General features: G+C 44.4%; 1 protein-coding gene across 2 annotated transcripts in view; it reads left to right on the top strand.

Annotated features, from left to right (window-relative positions):
• Positions 1–23,758, top strand: part of CRISPLD1 (cysteine rich secretory protein LCCL domain containing 1) — a 79,602-nt gene extending 55,844 nt beyond the window's left edge. For both annotated transcript variants that reach the window (XM_072151691.1, XM_072151692.1), the window contains exons 13-15: positions 3,753–3,828; positions 18,022–18,155; positions 23,593–23,758. In XM_072151691.1, coding sequence (XP_072007792.1) covers positions 3,753–3,828; positions 18,022–18,155; positions 23,593–23,644 — 262 coding nt within the window. In that variant the 3' untranslated portion in view covers positions 23,645–23,758. The remainder of the gene's footprint in view (positions 1–3,752; positions 3,829–18,021; positions 18,156–23,592) is intronic.
• The last annotated feature ends 1,035 nt before the right edge of the window (positions 23,759–24,793 follow it).

Raw genomic sequence — 24,793 nt, 5'->3', positions numbered from 1 at the left:
TAGAAAAATAAAAGTGAAAAAGACATGCAGTACAAAAATGGGATGGACCTGACCGAAAATATGGGTTTTTAGGGGAAAATTCAGTAGTTAGGTATTAGTATTATAGTTCGAGGTAGTGTATTTAAGGTAGTGTATTCAAGGTAGTGTATTCAAGGTAGTGTATTCAAGGTAGTGTATTCCAGGTAGTGTATTTGAGGTAGTGTATTCGAGGTAGTTTATTTAAGGTAGTGTATTTGAGGTAGTGTATTCGAGGTAGTGTATTCGAGGCAGTGTATTTGAGGTAGTGTATTCGAGGTAGTGTATTCGAGGCAGTGTATTTGAGGTAGTGTATTCGAGGTAGTCAATTTACGGTAGAGTAGTGTATTCGAGCCAGTGTATTTGAGGTAGTGTATTCGAGGCAGTGTACTCGAGGTAGTGTATTTGAGGTAGTGTATTTGAGGTAGTGTATTTGAGGTAGTGTATTCGAGGTATTGTATTCGAGGTAGTGTATTCGAGGTAGTGTATTCAAGGTCATGTATTTGAGGTAGTGTATTTAAGGTAGCGTAGTGTATTCGAGGTAGTGTATTTGAGGCAGTGTATTTGAGGTAGTGTATTCGAGGCAGTGTACTCGAGGTAGTGTATTTGAGGTAGTGTATTTGAGGTAGTGTATTTGAGGTAGTGTATTCGAGGTATTGTATTCGAGGTAGTGTATTCGAGGTAGTGTATTCAAGGTCATGTATTTGAGGTAGTGTATTTAAGGTAGCGTAGTGTATTCGAGGTAGTGTATTTGAGGTAGTGTATTTGAGGTAGTGTATTCGAGGTAGTGTATTCGAGGTAGTGTATTTGAGGTAGTGTATTCAATGTAGTGAATTTAAGGTAGCGTAGTGTATTCGAGGTAGTGTTTTTGAGGTAGTGAATTTAAGGTAGCGTAGTGTATTCGAGGTAGTGTATTCGAGGTGATGTATTCGAGGTAGTGTATTTGAGGTAGTGTATTTGAGGTAGTGTTTTCGGGGTAGTGTATTCGAGGTAGTGTATTCGAGGTAGTGTATTTGTGGTAATGTATTTGAGGTAGTGTATTCGAGGTAGTGTATTCGAGGTAGTGTATTTGAGGTAGTGTATTTGAGGTAGTGTATTTGAGGTAGTGTATTCGAGGTAGCCTAGAAGTCCTGCATAAGGTGAAAGTTAAAAATTATACAGAAGAATTACTAGAGCCCCAATCCCTCTACACAATTGATTATCGGAGGATTTGGACATGTGTTGTTTAAATTGTCTAGATGTTTGCCTTTGTTCTTTTTAGGGTTTGTGCAACTTTACAGATAACTGGATGTGAAAATAACATTAAAGCCAAACTTTCATGCTTAGAAACAATTTGCTCTTTTATCTCTAGCAAAATGTGTAAAAAAGAAATCCATGAATGCCTTTGTGGCAAAGTGGAGTAGATCCAAAATCTCTGCAAAATGGAATCTGAAACTATGTTATTTGTTATGATTATACGTCTGCTGAAATCCCCTCCTACGCACAGGTTATTTTATGTGCTCGGCCTTCCTGTTCTCTATTGAATGAAGTTTCAAATTAAGCAACGTGATCCGTGCTGCTCCTCTCCTGCGCTCCGCCATGTAGGAACTAGGAAGCACATTAGCGGTTCAAGCCTCAGATCTTCCCATAGTAAATTGACATGTTGCTTTTTGAATTAGAACAGGCTTAAATACACACTTGCAATCTAAGAATGGTTTTGCCTTAACAGTGGAAATCCGGAGACATTTTTATTTTGCTCTTTGTAATTTCCAGCGTTTTCCTCCTTCCCCTACAGATTGTGCGGGACATGAGTGTGAACATGCCGGCTGTGGCTTATATGAAGGAAAAAAACAAGCCTCAAAGGAAATGATCCATAAATCTAGACAAGTAATTGGAGATTTAGGGTTGCCCTGAGCAGACTGTGCTCCTGTAATAATAGCATATATAATTAAGATATAAAAGCCAATATCATTTTGTATTAAAGACTAAAGGAATCTAAAGTTGTACGCCAAGTAGTTTAAAATCTTGTTCAGACTGCTTACAGGGACTGCTGTGTTTAGCAGTAAAATAAAAAAAAGTTATATTTGGGTTTTAATGAAATACAAATTAATCATTTTAAATGCAAATAAAATACAATAAAATGTTATCCTACAAAATATTACCTGGTTTAGATAAGTTACTAAATTTAAAAACAATTATCTCTACTCTCTAGGAAAAGATTGTCAGCCGGTGGGGAACTTTAGGTCAATTTCATTTTAAAAATGTTGCGCGTAAAATAATTCTTATAATTGAAGCAAGTTTTTAAAGGGGTTGGCCAACTAATTTTAAATTTTTTTGTAAGTGTGAGGGACATGATACTAGGTAATTTGCCGATATTCATATATTATTAGTTCTGTGCAGTTTTCTTGAAATGTAAAGTAAAGCCCCTGGTTCAGACATGGCTTTTACAGTCATTCCTGTCCATAAAACAACTGAAGATGGAGGGTCATGTGATCCCTAACTGTCCATGGTCATTCTACCTTCTAGGACAGTGATGGCAAACCTTTGGAGACCGAGTGCCCAAACTACAACCAAGATCTACCGTACTTATTTATCACAAAGTGCCAACACAGAAATTTAATTTGTGATTTATACTCCCTACTCTGTTACAGCTTTTATTTATATCAGCACCCTGGGAACACCAATAATGCAGAAAATAGGAGAAATTTGGATGACCATTGTACCTTCACTCCAGGGTCCCATAAAGTGGAAGAATTGTCAGGACCAGAGCAGGAGCTACAATGATAATCCAGATCCATCCACACCTTCCACTCCTCTAGTAGTCCTGGGTAGCGCTGTCACTTTAAAATAGCTCTGTGCACAGCAAGTCCTGGGCTGTCTGGGACTGCAGTAAGATACCTGGAGTCCTCTCTGGTGATGGCCGAGTGCCCACAGAAAGTGCTCTGAGTGCCACCTCTGGCACCCATGCCATAGGTTCGCCACCACTGTTCCAGGACCTTAAAATTCAACCTGTCACCAAGAAAGTAATTTTAAGCTGGTGATAAGTTCCAATAGCCTATGTAATGCTGATTTTACAAATAGCTTTGTCAGCATTCTAAATGCTGCCACTGCTTTATAAAACTTTATTTCACATTACCTGGTTCCTCACCATCAGCGTCTGTTCAGCCCCTGGCAGCTCTCCTTGATAAATTCTTCCTCTCTCCATACCATCCCCCTCCCTCTCCTTCTTGCTCAATATACATGATAGGAAGAGGGGAGTGAGGAGGGAGCTGGATAAGTATGAAGGAGAGTAGGAATGCATAAGGAGACTAAGACACAAGCAGCTGAAACCCCTTCCCCCAGAACTCACAAGATGCTGTTGGCTTGAGGCCAGGTAATGTTAAATAAAGTTTTATAAAGTAGTGGAAGTATTCTGGATGTGGATAAAGGCATTTTTAAAATCAGCATAGCATAGGCTACTGGCACCAGGCACCAGCTAAAAATGAGATTCCTGGTGACAGGTTTGCTTTAAGCTTGTATTCATGAATACTAACATAAGGTTGAAACTCTGCATTGCACTGACAAAAGTTAGCACCTGGATCAGCTCATGTTGCACAAAGTGTCCTGGCCTTGCTGCAAAATTTGACTTTGTTCCATATGTAAGATGGATGCAATTTTGATATAGCCAATTGCCTGTAGTCTACAAATAAACATTTTGTCATAAATAAAATAAGTATGCCAAAAGAATGATCTAATAATAATCTGTTTTCTTTGTTTAGGGTGTACTGTCCTCGTAACTGTGCCCAAGCAAGTCCACATTATGCTCGAGTTTTTGGGACTCGTATTTACTCTGATGTAAGTATCTAGTTTTATTCATCCTTGACAAGCAAATAAGCAGTAGTACCTGCAAATAGTACTACAGGATGTGTTCTAAATCAGGAGGGGTCGCCTAGGGTAAAAAAGTAAATTCATATATAAATACTGCAAAATTTCACAGCTAAATAATTATAACATGCTGTCCGCTCCCGGTGTGGATCTAAAAAGTAATTGTTGATCAGTATAATTTGACAATTTTTGAGTTTTCTTTCTGATTCTTGTCTCTCTGATTCTTGTAAGAGCCCCCCTACTCCTGCTAAGCCTCACTTACTCAATAACAAAGGTCATAATTTACAATGTTTTTTTTTATTATAACAATGGCCTAAAGTGTTTGATAAACTCCCCAGATAGACCTTACAGAGACTTAACATTGCACAACTTGACTTTCTTTATGTTTGCTCTAAAGGTGACCATGTTCATTATGAAGTAGTTTGATGGTTGAACAGTTCTTGAGTCAACACAGTCATACACATTTTAATCTGTATGAATCACACCCATACATATATAATCTGGATAGATGAAGGTACTGGGTCCATTAAGGGAAATTCATATGCAGTCCAACATGGCGACAGAGTCGACATCTCTAGATTTGCCCTTGTGCAAATTCCTTGTTCGAAATTCGAGTTTGTCAGTTTCATCCAAACACTGTGAAACTATTTGGTTTAAGACACAGGCTTGACCCAAAATACCATTGAATTTAATAGGGACCCAATAAAATGGCTTTAAAATGGAAAACATAAGGGGTAGAGGGCTGAAAAATTGTGGTAATAACACAAATTTACACATATACCCTTCTCTCACTGTGGTCAAAATCCAGCTACTGCAGTATTTTGCAGTATTTGATGGATTTCAATGTTGAATCCAGCGAATGTGAATTTTGACTTACCGTATATTCAGCACAAAAAATGTGCTGAAAAACGTCCCCACGGCTTATACACGAGTCAATATAAGAAGAGTAAAAAATAGTTAAAAAATAATAAAATTATATACTCACCCTCCGGTGGCCCCGATGTGCAGCGCTGCTCCCCTGATGTCCGCGCAGCTCGTCTTCTTGCTTCTGCGCCGTCTTCTTTCTTCTGCTGGGTGCCGCCATGTTTTTCCCCCGGGCGGCGCCTAGTATGAGGTGAGCAGTGGCGCGTCATACTATGCGCCTGCCGGCCGGGGGAGATCGATGTCGGCGCCCTGCAGAAGAAAGAAGACGGCACGGAAACCTGAAGACACGCCGCGCGGACATCGGGGGAGCAGCGCTGCACATCGGGGCCACCGGAGGGTGAGTATATAAGTTTATTTTTTTTTATGCTGGGCTGGGCTGTATTTTACTTGGGGCAAGCTGTAAACTACATGGGGCAGGCTGTATATTACATGGGGCAGGCTGTATACTCCTGGGGGCAGGCTGTATACTACTGGGGGCAAACTTTATACTACTGGGGGCAGGCTGTATACTACTGGGGGCAAGCTGTATACTACTGGGGGCAGGCTGTATACTACTGGGGGCAGTGCTGTATACTACTGGGGGCAAACTTTATACTACTGGGGGCAGGCTGTATACTACTGGGGGCAAGCTGTATACTACTGGGGGCAGGCTGGGCTTGCTGTATACTGCTGGGAGTAAGCTAGGCTGGTTGTATACTGCTGGGGGCAAGCTGGGCTGGCTGTGTACTACAGGGGGCAGCTGTATACTATAGGGGGATAGTTGCCTATATACTGGGGGAGTCTGTGACCAATGCATTTCCCACCCTCGGCTTATACTCGAGTCAATAGGTTTTCCCAGATTTTGGTGGTAAAATTAGGGGTCTCAGCTTATACTCGGGTCGGCTTATATTCGAGTATATACGGTAATTTGGACTCTCTAAAGACTCACACAGGTGCTGCCACAGCTACTGCAAGTTTCTTTGGATCCATTACTATTTTATCTTAATGAAAGTGAGGATGTCCACATTTACTGTGGATAGGGGGAATCCTCTTGTCAGTGATAAACACAAGCTCTGACAGCACACTTGCTGCAGGGCAGGGCAGCACCTCCAAGGCATAGAAGGCAAGCTCTGTCCATGTGTCCAATTTTCTCACCCAGAAATTGAAGAGGAAGGACCCATCCATCAGTACAGAGATGTGTGGACAGATAGTCTTCCACCAAGTCAGTTTTTGCTATATGCGTTGGTGATGGAAGGGGAAGAGAATTAAACATGGCGTTTCACATAGTGGCAATACTAACTGTCTCTCCAAAGATGGTTCTGGTTTCCCTGCTGCACTAGAGACTTCCACCTCTTCATGCTGCAAGTGAGCTCTCAACTTTGGATGAAAACCCAATAGTTTTGTCATGCTATATTGGTTGAATCAAGGATGCTAAGCAATCAATAAAGCTTGGTTCTAGGCAGGGTGGCCTCCCACTATTCGGAACTATTGAGTATCCGGGCAACTTGTATCTTGTGTAGGTAACATGTTTTGGCTCATTTGGGCAAGGATAAATAAGCAACTCGAGCCACATACTTTATTCTGCTGCTCCGGCATGTCTAACCAGTGAGGAAACTTTGCACCACCAAGTTCAGCACAGGCGCAAGCAAAGGATGCATGTCATCCTGGCTAGACCCACAGCCACTATAAGGTTCCAGCTGTTGTTGCACATCAACTTGCCAGGCTTGAGGTTCAGCAACAGCAACCACTCATCTATCTGCTACTGGATCCCAGTCCACAGCTCATGGGTAGTGGTTAGCCATTTGCCATGGTCTGCTATGGTTTCCCTTTGGTAAAACTGGTGGTGCAGGTGCTGCTCTGACTGTATAAGAAAGCAGGAGAGGATGAAGCAAAGTAGGAGGCGGTAACTAGAGCCAAGCAGTGATGACTGGGTGGGGGCAGAATGTGATCCAAAGCACTTCCGGCATTGGCCCAGCCACTAGTAAAGTAACCCAGTGGACAGCTAAGGAGATGTAATGTCCTGCCCATGTTTACTTTCCACGTGTCAGTTGTGCGGTGCCCCTTTGGACTTATGGCATTGTGCTGTGCATGCTTAATTTTATCCACAATCTGTTGGTGCAGGATGTGGCCTACAGAGAATGGTAGTGGTGGCTGGGAGTAACATACTTTGTGACAGCCTCCAACAAAAGAACATTAAAGCTGTCTGTCTCCAGAAGCCTGAATGGGAATATTTCAAAGGCCATCAATTTGATCTTATTCAGGACTAGAGCTTGTGTGTGACATAGCCCAATCCATGAAAAGATTCCTACAGACACTGTGGCACGGCCATTGTGTGCTGAGTACTTGGGTGCACTGGATAGTAGCACACAAAGTATTGGCTACTGGCCGACCGCTACTCCTTGACAACCTCTTGCATTTTTTGCTGACTGACTGGGGTTTCATGACCACCACCTCTTCATCCAAACTATCACTCCCTTCAATCCATGTTTAGTCTCGGACCTCTATATCATCTCTGGCATCTTTTACCGCTGTGTCCACACAGCTGCCCTCCTTCTTCTTCTGCACAACACAAGGCAAAAAGTCATCATTGTAGATCTCTTGTGATGGTCCGCTGCTCTTACCCTCATCCTCCAACACAAGTTCTTGGGAATCTTGGAACTCTATGTCTGCAATTGGGGCAGGGAAAGGTGGTTGGGCTACAGAATCCCAGTTAGGAGAGTGATCATACAGCATGAGTGACTGCTCCATGACTTTGAGGGCGTGAGTCCTATACTTCTAACAGAGGTTGAGCATGGCGAAGATACCAACATGGAAGTTGAGGCACTGTCTGACCAAACCCTTACCTTGATGTGGCCTACTGGGGCCGACAAGTATACGCTGCACAACCTGGCTCCTTCTTGCAAATTGTAATGGAACATTGTATGATTCTGTAAATGCAAATGTACCAAGACTAGTACTGTAAGGTAACACTGATGCAAACTGTACAGAGATTGGTACTGTAAAGGAACCCTGATGCACATAGAAAAATGAATGTTACTGTAAGGTAACACTGATGCAAACATTAAAAAGAATGGCACAGTAAGGTAACACTGATGCAAATGCCACTAGGACTGGTAGTGTAATTGGACACTGTATGATGCTATAAATGAAAATAGTACTAAGACTATTACTGTAAGGTAACACTGATGCAAATGCAGATGATATTGTAAGGAACACTGTATGTTGCTGTAAAAACAAACAGTACTTAGAATAGTAACACTGATACAAACAGTACAAAGTGTAATACTACACTGACGCAAACAATACTCGGTAAGGTAACCTTAACTCTGGCATGAATGACAGTATTAGCTAGCTGCCATTTTAAAAATGTGTTCAAAGTAAAGCAGAAAATATTTGGATTTCCTTCCTGAAAATTGTGAGATTTGTATCGAATCTAAAATATATATTAGGTCATCTCTTTTGTATATGCTACTAAGTTGTTCTAATCAAATTCTTTCCAGTATTGCAAAGTAAAGACCCTAGAATTTACTCTCTGGGGTATCTAGAAATGATACATCTGGTACATGACTTAATAATATTAGCATGTGTAACACAGCACGTAGATAACCCACAGAGTCAATATGTTGTAGCAGAATATGACGCCATTTGCTAACCTGTTTTTATACCTCGGTGATATAACCATATTTCCGTAAGAATTACGTATGTTCATGGAAACTACAATGCATCAAAGGATGGAACTGAATACTTAGCACTGTTTTGTCCATTACACTTTTTTAGAGCCAGGTTTATAACTAGAGATGAGCGAACACTAAAATGCTCGGGTACTCGTTATTCGAGACGAACTTTTCCCGATGCTCGAGTGCTCGTCTCGAATAAGGAACCCCATTGAAGTCAATGGGAGACTCGAGCATTTTTCAAGGGGACCAAGGCTCTGCACAGGGAAGCTTGGCCAAACACCTGGGAACCTCAGAAAAGGATGGAAACACCACGGAAATGGACAGGAAACAGCAGGGGCAGCATGCATGGATGCCTCTGAGGCTGCATAATCGCACCATTATGCCAAAATTATGGGCAACAGCATGGCCATGACAGAGTGACAGAATGAAGCTAGATAGCATCTAAAACATCCAATAATTGACCCTGACACTATAGGGGACGGCATGCAGAGGCAGCGGCAGCAGGCTAGAGAGTGTCATGGCGACATACCCTAAATGGACTCAGGCTTCAAACCAATGGGTGGCAGAGAGGAACCAAAGGAGGTGAGCAAGAAGCGCTCAAATAATATCGGTACATGATAAAAGTTTGCCAGTATATTTTGTGGATTACACAGCAGGGTGGCGACAAAGTTAACATGGAAGCCATGAAAACAACCCAAAATTCTGCCTGACACAGCTCGTTTGATAAGGGGACCATGTATGGAGGCAGTGAACTAGTAGTAGATTAAAGGTGCTGCAGTTAAAACTATGTTAGTTGGATCTTGGCATGGAGCTGGCGCTCCGCTGCCAGGCGAGCTTTCGCCAATCCAAGCCCCTGTCTATAGGCTACTCCCCAAACAGCACTTCTAAGAACCTTTTGTATAAGATCAAGTGTAGTAGCGTTCTTATAAGTTTAGGATATGGCGGGTGAGGGGAATGTAAACAGATGCGCAAGAAGCGCTGAAATAATATCCCTAAATGGTAAAAGTTTGCAAGTATATTTTGGGGATTACACAGCAGGGTGGCGACAAAGTTAACAACTTTGATGTGGAATGCCCTGTAATAGCTCTTGGGCGGTGTGCCTTTTATCGCCTAGGCTCAGCAGTTTCAGCACCGCCTGCTGTCGCTTAGCGACGGCACTGCTGCTGTGCCTAGAGCTACCGACTGATGGCGCCATGCCCACGGATGGTAATTCGGAGGAGGAGGAGGTGGAGGAGGGGTGGGAGGAGGTATAGTAGGCCTTTGAGACCTGGACCGAGGTAGGCCCCACAATTCTCTGCGTCGGCAGTATATGACCAGCCCCAGGGTCAGACTCGGTCCCAGCCTGCACCAAGTTAAGTGTAGTAGCGTTCTTATAAGTTTGGGATATGGCGGGTGAGGGGAATGTAAACAGATGCGCAAGAAGCGCATGATGCGCATGGAGCTGGCGTTCCGCTGCCAGGCGAGCTTTCGCCAATCCAAGCCCCTGTCTCTAGGCTACTCCCCAAACAGCACTTCTAAGAACCTTTTGTATAAGATCAAGTGTAGTAGCGTTCTTATAAGTTTAGGATATGCCGGGTGAGGGGAATGTAAACAGATGCGCAAGAAGCGCTGAAATAATATCCCTAAATGGTAAAAGTTTGCCAGTATATTTTGTGGATAACACAGCAGGGTGGCGACAAAGTTAACAACTTTGATGTGGAATCCATGAAAACAACCCAAATTTCTGCCTGACACACCTCGTTTGATAAAGGGACGATGTATGGAGGCAGCTATATGGACGACTTTTGGAGGTAGCAATGGAGACAACGTGTGGAGGCTGCTATGGAGACAATTTAATTTGGATAGTGCCTGTATGTGGCAGTCCCAAACATTTTTCAAACCAGAGGAGCAGGTAGGTGGCCCTCCAGTAAAATGGGATAGATTGAGTGCCTGTATGTGGCAGTCCCAAAAATGTTTCAAACCAGAGGAGCAGGTAGGTGGCCCTCCAGTAAAATGGAATAGATTGAGTGCCTGTATGTGGCAGTCCCAAAAATTGTTCAAACCAGAGGAGCAGGTAGGTGGCCCTGCAGTAAAATGGAATAGATTGAGTGCCTGTATGTGGCAGTCCCAAAAATTGTTCAAACCAGAGGAGCAGGTAGGTGGCCCTGCAGTAAAATGGAATAGATTGAGTGCCTGTATGTGGCAGTCCCAAAAATGTTTCAAACCAGAGGAGCAGGTAGGTGGCCCTCCAGTAAAATGGAATAGATTGAGTGCCTGTATGTGGCAGTCCCAAAAATTGTTCAAACCAGAGGAGCAGGTAGGTGGCCCTGCAGTAAAATGGAATAGATTGAGTGCCTGTATGTGGCAGTCCCAAAAATTTTTTAAAACAGAGGACCGGGTAGGTGGCCCTCCAGAAAAATGGAATAGATTGAGTGCCTGTATGTGGCACTCACAAAAATTGTTTCAAACAGAGGACCGGGTAGGTGGCCCTCCAGAAAAATTAAATGCATGAAGTACTATAGCAAGAGCCAGTGGGCCCTGTCAAAAAATAGCCATTTTCCTCTGCTTTACTGTACAAAGAGGAGGAGAAGGAGGAAAATGAGGAGGAGGAGGAGGAGTGGATCAATTATTCAGGTTGAGCTTCCTTCACCTGGTGGAGATTGGAAATTCTGAGAAATCCAGCCTTTATTCATTTTAATAAGCGTCAGCCTGTCAGCGCTGTCAGTCGACAGGCGTGTACGCTTATCGGTGATGATGCCACCAGCTGCACTGAAAACCCGCTCGGACAAGACGCTAGCGGCAGGGCAGGCAAGAACCTCCAAGGCGTACAGCGCCAGTTCGTGCCACATGTCCAGCTTTGAAACCCAGTAGTTGTAGGGAGCTGTGTGATCATTTAGGACGATGGTATGGTCAGCTACGTACTCCCTCACCATCTTTCTGTAAAGATCAGCCCTACTCTGCCGAGACTGGGGACAGGTGACAGTGTCTTGCTGGGGTGACATAAAGCTGGCAAAAGCCTTGTAAAGCGTACCCTTGCCAGTGCTGGACAAGCTGCCTGCTCGCCTACTCTCCCTCGCTACTTGTCCCGCAGAACTACGCACTCTGCCGCTAGCGCTGTCAGAAGGGAAATACTGTTTCAGCTTGTGCACCAGGGCCTGCTGGTATTCATGCATTCTCACACTCCTTTCCTCTCCAGGGATGAGAGTGGGAAGATTTTGCTTGTACCGTGGGTCCAGGAGAGTGAACACCCAGTAATCGGTGCTGGAATAAATTCTTTGAACGCGAGGGTCACGGGATAGGCAGCCTAGCATGAAATCTGCCATATGCGCCAGAGTACCAACGCGTAAGAATTCACTCCCCTCACTGGCCTGACTGTCCATTTCCTCCTCCTCCAACTCCTCCAACTCCTCTTCTTCTGCCCATACACGCTGAACAGTGAAGGACTCAACAATGGTCCCCTCTTGTGTCTCGCCAACATTCTCCTCCTCTTCCTCCTCATCCTCCTCCACCTCCACCTCCTCCGATATGCGCTGAGAAACAGACCTCAGGGTGCTTTGGCTATCAACAAGGGAATCTTCTTCCCCCGTCTCTTGTGACGAGCGCAAAGCTTCCGACTTCATGCTGACCAGAGAGTTTTTCAACAGGCCAAGCAGCGGGATGGTGAGGCTGATGATGGCGGCATCGCCACTGACCATCTGTGTTGACTCCTCAAAGTTACTCAGCACCTGACAGATATCAGACATCCACGTCCACTCCTCATTGTAGACTTGAGGAAGCTGACTGACCTGACTACCAGTTCTGGTGGAAGTTGACATCTGGCAGTCTACAATCGCTCTGCGCTGCTGGTAAACTCTGGATAACATGGTCAGTGTTGAATTCCACCTCGTGGGCACGTCGCACAACAGTCGGTGAGCGGGCAGTTGGAGGCGGCGCTGCGCTGCCCTGAGAGTGGCAGCATCTGGGCTGGACTTCCTGAAATGCGCACAGATGCGGCGCACCTTCGTGAGCAAATCAGACAGATTGGGGTATGTCTTGAGGAAACGCTGCACTATCAGATTTAACACATGGGCCAGGCATGGCACATGTGTCAGTCTGCCGAGTTGCAGAGCCGCCACCAGGTTACGGCCGTTGTCACACACAACCATTCCCGGCTTGAGGTTCAGCGGTGCCAGCCACAGATCAGTCTGCGCCGTGATGCCCTGTAATAGCTCTTGGGCGGTGTGCCTTTTGTCGCCTAGGCTCAGCAGTTTGAGCACCGCCTGCTGTCGCTTAGCGACGGCACTGCTGCTGTGCCTAGAGCTACCGACTGATGGCGCCGTGCCCACGGATGGTAGTTCGGAGGAGGAGGTGGAGGAGGGGTGGGAGGAGGAGGAGGCATAGTAGGCCTGAAACACCTGGACCGAGGTAGGCCCCGCAATCCTCGGCGTCGGCAGTATATGAGCAGCCCCAGGGTCAGACTCGGTCCCAGCCTCCACCAAGTTAACCCAATGTGCCGTCAGCGATATATAGTGGCCCTGCCCGGCAGCACTCGTCCACGTGTCCGTGGTCAGGTGGACCTTGTCAGAAACGGCGTTGGTCAGGGCACGGATGATGTTGTCTGACACGTGCTGGTGCAGGGCTGGGACGGCACATCGGGAAAAGTAGTGGCGGCTGGGGACCGAATACCGAGGGGCGGCCGCCGCCATGAGGTTGCGAAAGGCCTCGGTCTCTACTAGCCTATAGGGCAGCATCTCCAGGCTAAGCAATCTGGAGATGTGCACATTAAGGGCTTGGGCGTGCGGGTGGGTTGCACTATATTTGCGTTTCCGCTCCAGCGTCTGGGGTATGGAGAGCTGAACGCTGGTGGATGCTGTGGAGGATCGTGGAGGCGACGATGGGGTTTTTGTGCCAGGGTCCTGGGCAGGGGGCTGACTAGCAGCTGACACAGGGGAAGGAGCAGTGGTGTGCACGGCCGGAGGTGAACGGGCTTGTTGCCACTGAGTGGGGTGCTTAGCATTCATATGCCTGCGCATACTGGTGGTAGTTAAGCTAGTAGTGGTGGAACCCCTGCTGAGCCTGGTTTGGCAAATGTTGCACACCACAGTCCGTCGGTCATCCGGTGTTTCCTTAAAGAACCTCCACACTTCTGAAGATCTAGCCCTCGCCGCAAGAGCCCTCACCACGGGAGCTTCACTAGTTGACAGTGGCGCTGATGCACCAGCTCTGGCCCTGCCTCTCCGTCTGGCCCCACCACTGCCTCTTCCAACCTGTTCAGGTCGAGGACTCTCCTCCGTCTCAGAAGCACTGTGTTCACCCGGCCTCTCAACCCAGCTTGGGTCTGTCACCTCATCATCCTCCGATCCCTCAGTCTGCTCCCCCCTCGGACTTCCTGCCCTGACAACAACTTCCCCACTGTCTGACAACCGTGTCTCCTCATCGTCGGACACCTCTTTACACACTTCCACTACGTCAAGAAGGTCATCATCACCCACAGACTGTGACTGGTGGAAAACCTGGGCATCGGAAAATTGCTCAGCAGCAACCGGACAAGTGGTTTGTGACTGTGGGAAGGGTCCAGAAAACAGTTCCTCAGAGTATGCCGGTTCAAATGCCAAATTTTCCTGGGAGGGGGCAGACTGGGGGGGAGGAGGCTGAGGTGCAGGAGCTGGAGGAGTGGGGATTTCGGTGACATGGGTGGACTGCGTGGAAGACTGACTGGTGGTGGACAAATTGCTCGAAGCATTGTCAGCAATCCACGACATCACCTGTTCGCACTGTTCTGGCCTCAACAGTGCTCTACCACGAGTCCCAGTAACTTCAGACATGAACCTAGGGAGTGTAGCTCTGCGGCGTTCCCCTGCTCCCTCATCAGCAGGTGGTGTCTCACCCCGCCCAGGACCACGGCCTCTGACCCCTGCAGTAGTTGGACGCCCACGTCCCCGCCCTCGTCCTCTACCCCTAGCCCTCGGGTTAAACATTTTTAAAATGAGAGTTATAACTTTTTTTTTTTTTTTACTTCTTTTTGTTTTTTTTGGTGTTTTTTTGTGTTTTTTTTTTTTTTGTGTTTTTTGTTTTTTTTTGAGTTTTTAAAACCAAACAATCCTATCCTATTGCTATGGCTATTTTCTAGCCAAGTATCAAAGGAAGCACACTACTATGCCAGATGAGATGACACTGAGTTATTGCCTAATAGAAATCCAACCCCTACTGAATTTTGCCACTTCGGCCTTTGCTATGGATATGTGCGCCACTAAGCGCAGAACACAGCGGTCGCAAGTCTCACTACAAATTGCTCAGAATTGGCAAGTACATGCACTGCAGAAACTACAGCCACCAGCAGATCAACCAGAAATCAAATATATAGAACGCTACTGTAGGCTTCAAGAAGCTGTTTGTATTCTCCTATGGCTATTTTCTAGCCAAGTATCAAAGGAAGCACACTACTATGCCAGATGAGATGACACTGAGTTATTGCCTAATAGAAATCCAACCCCTACTGAATTTTGCCACTTCGGCCTTTGCTATGGATATGTGCGCCACTAAGCGCAGAACACAGCGGTCGCAAGTCTCACTACAAATTGCTCAGAATTGGCAAGTACATGCACTGCAGAAACTACAGCCACCAGCAGATCAACCAGAAATCAAATATATAGAACGCTACTGTAGGCTTCAAGAAGCTGTTTGTATTCTCCTATGGCTATTTTCTAGCCAAGTATCAAAGGAAGCACACTACTATGCCAGATGAGATGACACTGAGTTATTGCCTAATAGAAATCCAACCCCTACTGAATTTTGCCACTTCGGCCTTTGCTATGGATATGTGCGCCACTAAGCGCAGAACACAGCGGTCGCAAGTCTCACTACAAATTGCTCAGAATTGGCAAGTACATGCACTGCAGAAACTACAGCCACCAGCAGATCAACCAGAAATCAAATATATAGAACGCTACTGTAGGCTTCAAGAAGCTGTTTGTATTCTCCTATGGCTATTTTCTAGCCAAGTATCAAAGGAAGCACACTACTATGCCAGATGAGATGACACTGAGTTATTGCCTAATAGAAATCCAACCCCTACTGAATTTTGCCACTTCGGCCTTTGCTATGGATATGTGCGCCACTAAGCGCAGAACACAGCGGTCGCAAGTCTCACTACAAATTGCTCAGAATTGGCAAGTACATGCACTGCAGAAACTACAGCCACCAGCAGATCAACCAGAAATCAAATATATAGAACGCTACTGTAGGCTTCAAGAAGCTGTTTGTATTCTCCTATGGCTATTTTCTAGCCAAGTATCAAAGGAAGCACACTACTATGCCAGATGAGATGACACTGAGTTATTGCCTAATAGAAATCCAACCCCTACTGAATTTTGCCACTTCGGCCTTTGCTATGGATATGTGCGCCACTAAGCGCAGAACACAGCGGTCGCAAGTCTCACTACAAATTGCTCAGAATTGGCAAGTACATGCACTGCAGAAACTACAGCCACCAGCAGATCAACCAGAAATCAAATATATAGAACGCTACTGTAGGCTTCAAGAAGCTGTTTGTATTCTCCTATGGCTATTTTCTAGCCAAGTATCAAAGGAAGCACACTACTATGCCAGATGAGATGACACTGAGTTATTGCCTAATAGAAATCCAACCCCTACTGAATTTTGCCACTTCGGCCTTTGCTATGGATATGTGCGCCACTAAGCGCAGAACACAGTGGTCGCAAGTCTCACTACAAATTGCTCAGAATTGGCAAGTACATGCACTGCAGAAACTACAGCCACCAGCAGATCAACCAGAAATCAAATATATAGAACGCTACTGTAGGCTTCAAGAAGCTGTTTGTATTCTCCTATGGCTATTTTCTAGCCAAGTATCAAAGGAAGCACACTACTATGCCAGATGAGATGACACTGAGTTATTGCCTAATAGAAATCCAACCCCTACTGAATTTTGCCACTTCGGCCTTTGCTATGGATATGTGCGCCACTAAGCGCAGAACACAGCGGTCGCAAGTCTCACTACAAATTGCTCAGAATTGGCAAGTACATGCACTGCAGAAACTACAGCCACCAGCAGATCAACCAGAAATCAAATATATAGAACGCTACTGTAGGCTTCAAGAAGCTGTTTGTATTCTCCTATGGCTATTTTCTAGCCAAGTATCAAAGGAAGCACACTACTATGCCAGATGAGATGACACTGAGTTATTGCCTAATAGAAATCCAACCCCTACTGAATTTTGCCACTTCGGCCTTTGCTATGGATATGTGTGCCACTAAGAGCTAAACACAACGGTAGCAAGTCCCCCTGCTAATTCCTCACAAAATGGTAAAAGATGCAAATTAAAATAAAAAAAGTAGAACGTTATTGTAGCCCTAAGAAGGGCTGTTGGGTTCTTTGAGAATCACTCCTGCCTAACAGTAAGCTAATAGAACACCCTAACGCTTTCCCTGACCAGCAGCAGCTCTCTCCCTAGCGGCATCCAGAGACAGAATGATCCGAGCAGCGCGGCCAGCGGCTAGTCTATCCCAGGGTCACCTGATCTGGCCAGCCAACCACTGCTATCGACGTGTAAGGGTACCACGTCATGCTGGGTGGAGTGCAGAGTCTCCTGGCTTGTGATTGGCTCTGTTTCTGGCCGCCAAAAAGCAAAACGGCGGGAGCTGCCATTTTCTCGAGCGGGCGAAGTATTTGTCCGAGTAACGAGCAGTTTCGAGTACCCTAATGCTCGACCGAGCATCAAGCTCGGACGAGCATGTTCGCTCATCTCTATTTATAACCCATAATTGGATAAATTAAAATATTTAGGTTTTGCTGGAGAACTGGTGGGTGAATGTGTTCCTGGCACATACTGTAAAGGTCTGTTTTGACAGTTAAGTGCAGTGGTCTTAGAATATCTTTGACAGCTTTATAAGAGATTACTGTCTAAAACACCTGCTGTGCTCTAATAACAGACTGTCCAAGCAAAAGTGCAGTCTAATGATATTTGATACGTGTCCCAGTCTGAATCTGGTATTCCACCAAGGATTTCAGGTCAATGCATGTTAAAGCTTTCCCTTAATGCCCCAAAGTCGGAGACACGTTGACCTTTGACATACAGCTGATACGAGATCTAAGATATGTGGGTCTGAAAGCATAAAATTTATGTAATAATACATATTTGAAAATTTACCCAGCCACTTACGGACAAAAATGCACATTTTATTGCAATAGTGTAAACCAAGACCTCATCAGTTTACAGTTTTGAAAATCTGTAAAATTTTTGGTTATATATAATAAAGCTATCATCTAGCTTTAAACTCTTTAAACTCTTGTCCATACTCCCTCCTGATAAAATATTCCTACTTCTCCTGTTTCTTAAATATTGAGCAGAGCAAAAAGTTGCAAAGTATACTTTCCATATGGCTTTCACCACAATTCACAACTTTTTAGCTTAACTAGGACAATGAATTTCCAGATCATTTGCGTCCTATTGGTTTGTAAACGGACCATGCAAAATGAGGTTATAAGATTATTCGGGATTTACAGTATTGGAAGAAATTCATACATTTGGCATTTATGTCATTGTAATTACATGTAAGAATTGTATCTAATGTGTTTCTTTTTTTTGTCTGATTACTTTCAAAGATATCAAGTATCTGCAAAGCAGCTCTTCACGCTGGAGTGGTCCGTAATCTCCAAGGAGGCTATGTGGACATAATGCCGATTGATAAAAAGAGACACTATTTTGGATCAACCCAGAATGGAATTTCTTCCGAAAGGTATATTTAAAATTCTGTTTAGCAGTTAAGTCTTTTTAGAAAATTCCCCAGCTACTAACCAAAGCGGAGACTGGTCTCAGACTGGTCTTATAGATAACTATGGAGGACTCAGCATGCTGATGCGCTACATGGTTAGGCCATCAATGACATTGGCTGTTGTGAAATGTCCAGTAGGGAACTTGAGCACATGTACAAAATACCTTCATCGTCACAGATATAGTTAGCGCTGTTGGGAAAAAGAGTTGTAATTCCACATGCAGATATACTTACAATTACTCCAAGGGTGGTCCCCAGCCTGGGTCTGACTATTGTCAGAAAACTCTTATGCGCCCCTTGGTAGTGATTGATAGGTCGGGTGTTCTGCTAAGGTTTGGAAATTCTCCAGGCTGCTGCATGCACAGTCCTCTCCCTGCAATGGGTTATAACATCAGTGTGCACTGTACTGTGAAGAGTGCACATTGTATGCACAGGCCACTTGTGCCTGACTCATCTCCGGTGCTCCCAGTGGCTGCACAATGCTTAAAAGTAGCCAGTGTAGTGCAACCCAGCTTCATTCCAAAAGTTTGTATGTTCTCTCCATGTTTTTGTGGGTTTCTTCCCACACTCCAAAACATACTGGTAGGTTGATTAGATTGTTATCACCATTGGGGACAGGGACTGATTTGGCAAATAAAGGAATTTTATCAAGTTAGTTCAAGCAGATTGCACTGGAAAGAACGTGCAAAGTCAGACAAAAAACTGGTGCAGGAGCTTTAATAAATGTGGACCAGAGTAATTTGGGGAACGAAATCCTTGAGGACCTCTGGGAAGTTTAGTGTCACAAATAATCCTGGCAGGTTCTTTTTAATATTATTTTTATATTAGTATTTAAAGGAAACCTACCACTTTAAAATGACCCTTCTGACCCACAAATACCTTAAGCTAGCTCAGGATGAGCTGATGCCGGACCATATTTTCAATTAAACCAGAAACCGCTGTATTTGTAGAAAAATGATTTTCTTGTGGTAGTAAAATCTCTCTTCGGCGCTTCTATAAGCGTCATACAGCGCGCACCCCGGACCCTGCTCCGCGGTCACGCTCTCGTCAGCGCCGCTCCCGTCACTAATTTCGCTGTGCCCGAGAGCCGGTGACGTCACCGAGCTCTCGGGCACACTAGCGCATGCGCACCACCTCCTCCTGGCGCGTCGCGGCCGGATCCCATTGCGCATGGGCGAAGTCCCGAAGCCTCGTAGTGGCAGTGGAGGGAGCCCCCCCTTTCGTTGGTGGGAGCGGCGAGCATAGTGTTCTCTCACCCCCACGGTCTTCTCTCCGAAGCCTCGCGATACTACGAGGCTTCGGGACTTCGCGCATGCGCAATGGGATCCGGCCGCGACGCGCCGGGAGGAGGTGGTGCACATGCGCTAGTGTGCCCGAGAGCTCGGTGACGTCACCGGCTCTCGGGCACAGCAAAATTAGTGACGGGAGCGGCGCTGACGAGAGCGTGACCGCGGAGCAGGGTCCGGGGTGCGCGCCGTATGACGCTTACAGAAGCGCCGAAGAGAGATTTTACTACCACAAGAAAATCATTTTTCTACAAATACAGCGGTTTCTGGTTTAATTGAAAATATGGTCCGGCATCAGCTCATCCTGAGCTAGCTTAAGGTATTTGTGGGTCAGAAGGGCCATTTTAAAGTGGTAGGTTTCCTTTAATAAATGTTGCAATTGTACAATGCTTTCATATCACTTTAATAATCATCTTAATTTATATTGCTGAAGCAATGGTCATGCAGCAAATTTATTGGAAGTTTTAGACCATTTTTAGACAGTTTGGCGACTTAGGACTGGGATTGGAAAACTAACATATAAAATGTTCTTTCTTTGTCTGGTACTTTCTCTTTAACGCTTAGAAGCGAATGCTACATTGATTGTCAACATATTCTAAAGAGCAAGTTTATAAATATCAGGAATTACGGCTTATCCGATCCGCTTATAGTCATTTTAGGAATCTTGCAGTAAGCAGAGACTCTGAGCTGCAGTCTATAATCACATTTTCACCCATTGCGTGCCTATGGTGAAGCAGTTTTAGATTCTTAGTAGAAAGTATTGAATCAAATATTACATTATACGCAGCGGAGGAATAAATAACAGAGCTTGTCTGACCTGTAAGCAGCTTGTTCGTGTATGATTTATGGGATTACGGGAGACAAGCAGTTGTGGTACCACAGCTTCTACTGGGTTCACTAAATACCATCAGTTACACAATTTAAGAAATAACAATGACCGGCTTATTCTACTTGGTGCACACACCATGTATTTGTATAATACCTTATATACACACATTTTTTGCTCTATGAAGGTGAAAAGATGACATTGGAGGGAGATGTATTAATGTGTTGGTCATTAGTCCAGTGCGGAGTAGGACTAGACAGGTCTCTGCTTCTCCAGCTTGATCCCTGTGCCTGATGCTTGATGATTCATCTGGTGCAGTATAAGACTGGCGAGTTCTACTTTGCACCTTCCATTAGTTGGGCTAGTTTGCTGCACCACACTATTGAATATTCTGGTGCATAGACTGAATTTTCTGGCACAAAGCCTATTTTTTGTGAGGTCATGCCCTTTTCCATCCAGGGTTTCTTGGATGTGAGCCATCTTCCCGTTTACCCATAATGAGCAAATGTTATATTATGGTTTCATAATGCAAGTAAAATCTGGAGGCCTAAATTTTTCAAGGCTTAATCAGCCATAGGAGTTGGGGGAGATTTATCAGAAGTTTCTGAGGTAAAACTGTTCTAGTTGCCCATGGAAACCAATCAGAGCTCAGATTTAATTTTACAAACAACTGTGGGAAAATAAAAGCTGAGCTCTGATTGATTGAGATGGGCAACTAGAACAGTTCTGCTTTCAGACACTTCTGATAAATCTCCCCTAAGAGGTTTGTTTCACTAAAAGACTTAGAATTTATATTGAAATAGTTCATATACTAAATATGGGCAGAAAACCCATTTATAACTAAAACCTTAAAGGACTTATTTTAGATTTTCTTTAATGTGTGGGGACGAGCACATATTAGGTAACTTACCAGTATATGTCTATTAATAGTTCTCCTCTGCTTTATTGATATATAAATTGAAGCCTCCTTATTATTTACTTACTATATATACTTACTTATTATTTACCTCACCAGCTGCCATTCCTCTCCATTAATTTGCTACAAATGGCGGATCATGTGATCATAACTGTTCACTACCAATCTCCCTACCAGGATCTTATGCAAGTATGAATAGAATCTTAAAGGGAACCTGTCACCAGGAGACCCATTTTTAGCACTCCCCCAGTCCCCACAGAGCATAGTACATACACTGCCAAAGTGTTTTTTTTTAATAAAAAATTGGTTTTACAGAATAAAAGATATGTTATATTGTACCTTTCATTAGCATCTGCTGTGTGACTAGGCAGTTGCCTTTTGGGAGGGTCTGGAAAGGAGCTGTCCCCCCCCACACCCTTGGGGAACAGCTTCTCCATGTGACCTTTTCAAATATATGAAAACACCTATCACTGGGTTTAGCGACGCCCCCTGCTCCTCTACAGCCAATCCCGAGTGTGGGGAGTTATTCATATATTTGAAAAGGTCACATGTTTCCCAAGGGTGGGGGGAACTGCTCCTTTCCAGCCCCTCCCAATTGGCAACTGCCTAGTCACACAGCAGATGCTAATGAAGGGTACAATATAACATATCTTTTTTCCTGTAAAACCAATTTTTAATACAAAAACTCTTTGGCAGTGTATGTACTATGCTCTGTGGGGACTGGGGGAGTGCTACCAATGGGTCTCCTGGTGACAGGTTCTCTTTAAGGTCCTGGAAGGTAAATTGGGCAAATTTATGGACAGAAATGACAGCTGATGAGATAAAATACATTTCTGAACCAGGGGCTTTACATATCAGTGATGCAGACATTTTAATATACATATATTGTTAAATTAACTAATATACTTACTCCCGGACATTACAAAAAAAAACAAAATTAAAGTGGCCACCCCTTTTGATTCTGAGCATGTATTATGGATATGCGATGAAACACGTAGAGGTGGCGTAGAATTGCGCTATAGCCTGTGCCTGAAGGGGCAGGCTATAGCCCACTCCACTGCTCACCAAGGTCTCCTTCAGGGTGTAACTACAGGGGTAGCAGCCATAGCAGCTGCTATGTGGCCAACAGTGTCCATCTGGGGCCCAACCTGACATAGTGTACACTACAACATAATGGGGCTCATTTACTAAGGGTCTGAGCGCCGCACTTTCATCGGGTTTCCCAAATATTTCTCTTTTGCCCTGAATTGCCCCGGGTTTTTGGCGCATGCGATTGGATTGTGGCGCATCGGCGTCGGCTTGCATGCGACAGAAATCGGGGGTCGTGGTCATCGGACTACCCGACCGATTTGGACAAACCGCTGCATTTAAAAAAGGAAATGTGTCACAAGATCAAGCACTTAAATGCACCAGGAAGAAGCAGGTGAACTCCGGCGGACTTCGGCGCAGCAGCGACACATGCAGGAACTCGGACGCACAATCTTAGTGAATTGCGCCGGACCTGAATCCTCGTCGGACAAGGCATCGTGGGATCGCGAACGGGAGTGGGTAAGTAAATCTGCCCCAATATGTATATGGTATATGTGCATATCATCCACAATACGCAGCTGAGTCGAAATGTTGGGAGAGAGGGACAGCAGGACTAGAAATCTCGAATCCTTCCTGTAGTCTACTTCTTCCATGTGGTCAGCAGATACTGGGATTGTACTGCATAAGTGTATACATCAGTGCATAAATGTGCGAGTATATACAGTATACAATATGCAGATTCTTTCAGGGCTAAAGAGGGGCCACTTTCAAAAGTCTGCTATAGAGCCCTACCTCTTCTAGCTACTCCCCTGGTCTCCTTCCCCCCTTCTATGCCACTTTGCGTGGAGGTTGTGTAATGGAGAAAATAATCATAACTCCTGGTAAATTCCTGGTTCTCTAGGAATTCTGATTATTTCATGACTTGCACTCATAAATCCCCATTTCCCCATTAGAAAAAATGCTTTGCACCATATTTAGCAACAAATGGAGACACTTTTTAGATATTTTTATGACTATCATGTCGTAACTGGAGAGTGTTGCGGCTTATCCAAAGTGGATGTGGTCTTGGATGAAACACCATACCTAAGTCCACAAAGTTTCTGCTACTACTCAATTATTTCTGTAGTTCTGTAATTACTGTTTCTCCATGTGGATTACACACATACTGTAAATGACGTATTCGGCTCTGGTCCTACTGACCTGTGGCCGAGATAATGGATCCACCTTCAAAAGAATCCCAGAATCCCAATGATCCGTAAAGGAATCCCATTGACATACTGACATTGAATATTTATTCTGTTCCTCCAAAATAATGAATAATTGTAAGCTTTCTTTCTTTTGCAGTTTACACAACCCGCTGGGAAGCAAGGCATTTAGAATATTTGCTGTCATCTAAGATGAAATCGGAGAAAAAAGTTGAGAAGTCCAAAAGAACATGTCTTACTATTTGTATAAAATTGTATTATTGTACAGTCCATGTTATCTATTATAAGAACACTTGTGGATCATAGTACAATGAGGCTGTATTCATTATAGAATATTAACTCTTTAGAATTTTATTAATTCCTGCTGTATCTGACCCCCTCTTGGCATTCAAGCTATAGTATATGGATCCACTGGTATAGTCAAAACCATCTCTTTATATTGTAATGCATCCAGTGCATTGGATTGAGTTTTATAATAGCAAAAGGAAACACAAAATGAAAATATTAACCCAGCAAAGAAAATTCTATTTCGAGGAATTCCGTAATGTCAGCCCTTAAAGGGAAACTTTTAGATTCTGAACCACATAAAAACAAACCATGTGGCTGTGTAGGTGAAGAGAACTGAATTTCTAAGGAATGTATTCATTTTTATTTATATGTCTGTAAGCATTTCGGTGCTGGTCCAGTACATCCTCTTGGGTCTAGTTTCAACAATACAGCAGAACACTATTAATAAGGCATGATAAGAAGTACTTGGCAAGAGATGGTAAATGGTGCACCAATTGCATGGTAAAAACAAGTGAAGATCTCTCTGCATTTGGGATCACTTCAAACCACTTTATATACATGTATTTGATCTGAAAAGAGATAGAAAAATAAATAATGCATCATGATAAACCAGGGACACTTACTCATAGATCCAGGCATTGTGAGACTGTGGTAATCTTCTTACATTTGTTATCCATTCCTTCTAAAGTCAACTTTTATAATTAGGCTAAAGAACTTTAAGGGCTCAAAAGCCTCTCCTTGCTGTAGCTTTGTAGCTTCACAGGCTGTTACACTGTCTCACCCTCCCCATGCTCCCTCTGCATTTCCCCAGCCTGCTGCCTGCTGTAATCTCACACAGTAGTAGGAGGAAGTGCTCCTGCACAGTGTAACAGCCTGTAAAGCTACAGCACTGAGGGACTATTGTCCTTGACACATTCTGATTAGCGTTATTAGTGCCTTTGGTTTATTATGCTTGATTTTGATGCTAGTTTTTCTTTTAAAAGTGTTGCCCCAACACAACAACACGACAAGTAGGAGAGGGGATAGGATAGGGATAATGGGGGGGGGTTGGC

This window comes from Engystomops pustulosus, chromosome 5 (assembly GCF_040894005.1).
Source record: "Engystomops pustulosus chromosome 5, aEngPut4.maternal, whole genome shotgun sequence".
Lineage (NCBI taxonomy): Eukaryota > Metazoa > Chordata > Amphibia > Anura > Leptodactylidae > Engystomops > Engystomops pustulosus.
Note: the sequence above shows the minus strand (reverse complement) of the source record. Positions and strands in the feature narration are given on the sequence as shown.